The 6,677-nt window shown below is 38.3% G+C and overlaps 1 protein-coding gene across 8 annotated transcripts in view; it reads right to left on the reverse strand.

Moving 5' to 3' along the window:
* Positions 1-4,239, reverse strand: part of LOC127834391 (heparan-sulfate 6-O-sulfotransferase 1-A-like) — a 30,659-nt gene extending 26,420 nt beyond the window's left edge. For 4 of the 8 annotated variants that reach the window (XR_008027912.1, XR_008027911.1, XM_052360207.1 and 1 more), the window contains exons 1-5: positions 4,045-4,185; positions 3,661-3,768; positions 2,093-2,440; positions 1,511-1,648; positions 226-417 (exon numbers count right to left, since the gene is read on the reverse strand). Coding sequence is in view for 6 of the 8 variants with exons in the window: in XM_052360207.1 (XP_052216167.1) it covers positions 226-417; positions 1,511-1,648; positions 2,093-2,440; positions 3,661-3,768; positions 4,045-4,064 (806 nt within the window). In the remaining 2 variants the exon portion in view is untranslated. Of the gene's footprint in view, positions 1-225; positions 418-1,510; positions 1,649-2,092; positions 2,441-3,660; positions 3,769-4,044 lie in introns of all 8 variants that reach the window. The other 4 variants (XM_052360209.1, XM_052360213.1, XM_052360210.1 and 1 more) reach the window with 4 other exon arrangements.
* Between the last annotated feature and the right edge of the window lie 2,438 nt (positions 4,240-6,677).

Genomic DNA, 6,677 nt, shown 5'->3' on the forward strand with positions numbered 1-6,677 from the left:
TTAAGTGGCAGGATAGAATCAACTATTAAGTAGCTGGAAAAAAACTGTGAAAAAAATGTGACTTTGATTCAAAAGTTCTTTTTAATATCTAGCGTGGCATACCTTTTGTATTTCTTAACTGCAGTACGCTCAGAGTGCTCTTTAAGGAAATGTATGGTAATGGAGGTCCCTACTTTGAAAGTTTTACATTAAATTACATAAGGGATAGAATAAGTATATTGTGACCTGCATTCCATGAACTCGTCAAGCGATACACCATGCCAGGTGTCGTAGAAGCACGGGCGGATGTCAAAGAGCTCGACCCGTTTCCCGCCACATTGCAGTTTGGCGTCTTCCCAGTGTTGGCCAAGTCTCTGATGCTGCCACTCGCTCAGGTACCGTGACACAGGGTCTCTTAGCAACGTGATGTAGAAATACCTACATCATATGAAACAATAATGTACAATGACACAGGGTCTCTTAGCAACGTGATGTACAAATACCTACATAATATTACACAATATTGTTTAATGTGCAGCGACACAGGGTCTCTCAACTATGTGTTGTAGAAATACAACATGAACCTACAAAATAAGACACAACATTATATTATGTACAGTGATATGGGGTCTATCAACTATTTGATGTAGAAATACCTACAGAATATGAGACAATATTGTATAATGTACACCCACACATGGTCTCTTAACAATGTGATGTAGAAATACTTATTAAATATGACACAATATTGTATAATGTACAGCAACACAGGGTCTCTCAATAATGTGATGTAGAAATACCTACAGAATATGATGCAATACTGTTTTATGCAGTTGGAATAAGACCTAGTCATTGCCTAAAAGCTCCGAAATGAACTTACTATTAAAGGCACTTATGCACAAACACTCATAAAATGTGACTCGAAGGCTATGATATAGCAGCAGTGAACAGAAAAAAACCACTGCATAAACCAGTGAAAAACTAAAGATAATTGAGCCTCATTCTTTAACAATGCATGTGCAAAAAGTGTCCTCTTTGATTAGCCTGCGCAATCTGCACAGTCAAGACAGGGAGTCAACACTTTCTGCCTATAATTGACTTTTGTTTATAATTGCCCCCGATTGGGCCGCTTTGAAGCCATATATTTAACCTTTTACCTTGAAGGATGACCTTGACATTCCACCACCCAAAATATGCGGCTCCATGAGATACACATGCATGCCAAATATCAAGTTGCTATTATCAATATTGCAAAAGTTATGACCAAGGTTAAAGTTTTGGGACAGACAGAAACATACAATGACAGACAGACAGGCCAAAAACAATATACCCCCAATCATTCGATCCGGGGACATTTAAAAATAAGTGAAAGTGGGAAATGACATTCCTGATTAGCCAAGGCAGACCTCACAGGCTTATCTGGAACAACACTTTATATACATGCAATAATCCCAGTTTTCTCAAAACAAGGCGCATAGAAGTTTGAACCCAGGAGGTTTTAACTCCGGAGGTTTGATATCACTGCTACTACCTGCGTTTCCTGGTCTGTTCTTCAAGATCATTCATGGCCGTGTCTATACACTCGTGTAGCATCGTCCAATCAGCATGCAGCCCACACGGCCAGCCAACTGTGAACCAGCTGAACAACCAAATGTAACCATTCTTGTTCCTGTGAAAATAGCAGCGTAATGCGTTTCATATCATATGTTGCAAAAGGTAGCACCAGACCAGCCTGAGTATTTGCACTGTCTGGTTGGGTGCTACCCTGTTGGCTTATGACACAACATGGCTGACTTTACATAACATAGAATGAAATCATCTAAAATATCCTTATCTCTTGATTTTACAATGCATTAAAATTGCATGAACACTTACCCGCTCATACGCAAAGTGAAAATGGCTCTATGCAAACAGTAAAAAACCAGAACAGCCTGCAAGTAACTTAAGGTCTGTTCAGGTTTTATGCCGTTTGCTGGTCATCAATTTATTATTTGAGTGTTCGTAATGAAACCTTAAAAACTAGTAAGAAAGGTCTTTAATATAATTTTCTAAGGGACTACAATGGCATCAAATTGAATATCTGAGCGTGAAAAGATAAATAAAGAAAACTTACTTGCAGAGGCAAGGATTGGTAATAACATCTTTTGTGCAGCCGCAATTGAAGCCCTTGTCAAGGTCATTGATAAGATGATTGTTAAACGTTGTGCCCCCAACCTTCTGTATGTGAAGATACACTATCACGTCAACATCAATGTTAAAATCCTTTAGGTCTGCATCTTTCTTTAGGTCAAGTTTATTCAAACTGACCTGAGGCCTGAAATACTGCTTAAATGCGGCACTCGAGTCCGGGTGTAGGAATTTCTGTTCAGTGACAAGTTTGAACAGCGTGTCGTTCTTCTGGATTTCTGTGTGCCAGTGGGAGAGTTTGTGACGTACTTTATATGTTGGTGCATATGGAGATCTGTAGAGGAATGTACACACTTGAGCAGTGCTTTCTTGAAAAGGAGTTCAATGCATGTGTGTTAAGTGTGTTCCCAGACTAGCCTGTGCAGTCTACACAGTAGCCTGTGCAGTCTGCACAGTCGAATCAGGGACGACTCTTTCCGCTTTTATGGAATAATTTGTTTTAAAAAGTCTCTTATAAACAAAAATCCTGTCTAGGCAAAAAGTGTTGTCCCTGAATATCCTATGCAAACTGCTCAGGCTTATCTGGGATGACACTTAAACAGACATGCATTAAGCCCTGTTTTTCCAGGTGCCCACCTGACACTACAAGGCACTGGACTGTTCTGAGCAGGTTATTGTCTCTATGTTTACCAAATGACTTTAAGAATATTGCCTCTGGCAGTCATGCTTTTAACAAACCACAATCATTTTCAAACTCCGCCCAGACATACATTTTTACATTTTGTTTTTCAAGAAGTGGGTCAAAATGTGTCTAGTACTATTCACTAAGTTAAACTAAAAGCACATTAGAAAAACATGGCAACCAAGTTTGTTCAAACTAAATATCACAACAAGTTTCATGAATATTTCACAAATGTTAAGTGGTTACAAAGGTTTTGTTATATTTGATTTAGATTAATATTTAACCAAGTTTAAAGACCATTTGGCGATAAATGTGGCCTTAAGATTGTTCACAAACTATTTCTGTAAGTTCTAGTTTTTTACCCATATTACCCGTTTTTAAACATGACTGACATATCATGAAAACAAATGTTCTAAGTTTGAAGAAAATTGGCCATAAACGTTCAGTAGCTGTGGCATAGTGGGTAAGATGTACGGGACATCCTGGGTTCAATCCCCACTGTGACAGCGTTCTTTATATCCCGCATTAGACATTAAAATTCGCCGTGGTGTAATGGATAAGGTGTTCGCCAAGCGATCAGGAGAACACTGGTTTGATCCAAACTCCGGGAGCGTTCTCTAGATCTTCCCCAAAGATACCAAGTACTGGTTATAGGCCCAGGAAACTGACTCGAGAGCGTGAGGCTTTTGATGCAATCAAGCTAAAATAAATAGATTTAAACTAAGACACTAAAGTGCTGGTTTTACCCAGGAAACAGACTCGAGAGCGTTCCAATAAGCATTAGGGGCTTTCGAGTCAATCACGCTAAACAAAATAGGTTTAAACTAAGTAACTGACAACTTCCCCAATGTTTTGGTGTGTGGGTGCTGTACCTGCGTGTGCTGCCTGTGGGGAGGAGGAAGTAGAGGACCAGACACAGGATCACCACGGCAACTATCAGCTGCTGAGTCCGGCGCCGGTCCCATTGGATCACGTTCATCCTGCAGGAACGAGAACAAACTGGTTAGACTAAAACACAATTGAGTCTCCTTCTACGAAAACTGGCTCATCAGGAACGACACTTTCCGCCTTGACAACATTTTCATTAAGAAAGCACTTCTTAATTGACCAGTTGTGTACACAGAAAGGTGGGCAAAATGCTTTGATTAAAGACAAAGTTAATATAGCATATTTTTTATATGAACTTTTTAAATTCGAATCATAACTGATTTTTAATCTTAATTTATACTTGTCAAAGTCAACAAAAACATTCGTGCCTTCTCCATACTGCAGACATGTCATGTCGAGATATTGGGCACAAATATGAGATATATGTTTAAATATTGCACAATGCCTTTGGCACATTAAAATGTTGAGTTTAATTATTATTTTTTTATTTTACCTTTAATTAATTTACCTGTTACAAGAGTATCAATCATACCTGAACACCGTTTAAAGGTTAAACCCCACTAACAACTGCATAAATAATCAAAGCGCTGAAAGGATTATTTGCCTTTGTGAGTATTGTCAGGAGAAATTGTGAGCATGTATATTATATGGTATTGTGTTGAATTGTATTGTATATGTGACTGTGTATGTTAGCCTGTGAGTGTGCCATAATACGTGTTTCACTGGAGGGGTTTTCCCAGAAGGTATAAGTGAGCCTGTGACTATATATGTTAGCCTGTGATTGTGTCATAACACGTATTTCCCTGGAGGGCCATTCCCAGAAGGTATAATTGCCATTCCGTGACGTGTACCCGACGAGCCGACAAGTGTAGCCGACGAACAGACGAGTGAAGCCGACGAGTTTCCCTCGAAGACGACGATGACGTTTGGTGCCATCCTGACGAGGATTCCAGTCGATGTCAGCGTGAGTATTATATTTAGTGTCGTTGCTAGTGATTGTTATTGTTGTAATAAAACCCATGAATAGCTAACCGGGAAAAACACTACAGGATTTTTGTCCCTGGACTAATAACAGTTGTTAACACCGACTCATTGATTTGTAGTGCCGGTGACAGCCCAAGAAACACGCACGTGCCGCAATGGGAGGAACAAGCCATCCTGACGATTTCCAGTCGTTTCCAATGTGAATACATGTACATTATTTAGTGCCGTTGCTAATCATTGCATTAGTTGTAGACGAACCCCACAAAGAGCTATAATCGGTATCAACACCACATATTATACGTTCAATTCCACGCCGTATGTATACCAGTAGTCGAGAAAACAAAGTTAACGTTTCTGAAGAAGTGCAATTTTACTTTAAGCGGCCTTTTCACGTTTTGGTAAATTGACAAAATTATACAAATGTTTCAGATTCGAAATGTTTCGTTATAGTTATGATATTCGCGAGGAAACAGTATTACTGAATAATATGCATCTTTTGACGATTTAAAAACCTGAAAATTATAAAGCGTTGATCTTGATCTTGATGTGTTATGGTGAAACATTGACGAACGTTTACTCACCGCGCGTGCGTCAAGTAGCTGTGAAACATACTTAGTTTTCGAGCCCCCCTCTAATTTGGTTTATAAACACAGAAACAGGATCATTTGTAGCTAGAAACAGGATCATTTGTAGCGTTGCAACGCGAAACGTTTGAATAATTTGGAGAGTTCTGTTGTTGTCGTTATATTTGGTGACACTACTAGGATTGCTTATATAAAGTATAAAATACAGGACTCGTTGTATGAGGACGGATGGCCGAGTGGTCGAAGTGTTAGACTTTACTCCAGGGGTCAGTGGTTTGAGCCCAGTTTATGGTTACTTTTTTCTTTCTTTAAGTGTTGTTCTTGTTTTTTTTTACTGGAGCTTGTTTGATCCAATGATTACATTTATCAATATAAAGCATTTAATGACTGCATTCAATATCTGCCAAAATCATAATCATCATCATCATCGCCATCATCATCATCATCATCATCATCATCATCATCATCATCATCATCATCACCACCACCAACACAACCATCACCATCATCATCATAACCATCATCATTATCAACATATTCATCAGTGTTGTCATCAACATCATCATTATCATTATCATCATCATTACCCGACAGTCATATAATACATATGACAGTGGTCAAACAGTGACAGTGGTCAAACATCGTTATAAGTCTATTGGAACAAGTGCAATCAGTCGTTTCAACTGAATTGACCAACCAGCACACTGCTTATTAAAATTCCTATTTATATGGTCATATTATACATTTATTACATATTTACAACATATGTTTAACAATTAGATTTTTATAAAAGCACCTTACCCACAATGCAAAGTAAGATATATGTTAAATCCCAGTAAAAGCAGGATTTCACAGACTTTTACATTTTCTCTTTGCAGCTTCTTTTAAATAGTTAAAAAAGTGCACCTGAACCTTGTTACCAATGCTTATTTGCATATTGAATTAAGATGAAGAAAAAAAACAGATTGGGAAAGGATAGGGGAGCTACAAATTTGTTTTATTCTCGCAAAACATTCATATGAGTCGCGTTCTGACAAAACTTGTCATAATACATGTGCGTAAAGTGTTGTCCCAGATAAGCCTGTGCAGTCCGCACAGGCTAATCAGGGACGACACTTTACCCTGAAATTGGATTTTTGCTAAGAAGAGACTTCATTAAAATGAAAAAATGTCATAAAAGCGGAAAGTGTTGTCCCTGATTAGCCTGTGCAGTCCGCACAGGCTAATCTGGGACGACACTTTACTCACATGCATTATGCCCAGTTTTCTCAGAACACGACTCATATTAACCAAGTCTTACCCTCTAATCAAGTAATATTTAACATAATAATCATAAATGCCTTTATTCGCTTTAAGATTACTTTCTTACTTAAAGTTTCACCTAAGTATGCACATTTAAAATCAGATTTGTAATCTGTAATCGAAGTCATAAC

This window comes from Dreissena polymorpha, chromosome 6, assembly GCF_020536995.1.
Source record: "Dreissena polymorpha isolate Duluth1 chromosome 6, UMN_Dpol_1.0, whole genome shotgun sequence".
Classification (NCBI taxonomy): Eukaryota; Metazoa; Mollusca; class Bivalvia; order Myida; family Dreissenidae; genus Dreissena; species Dreissena polymorpha.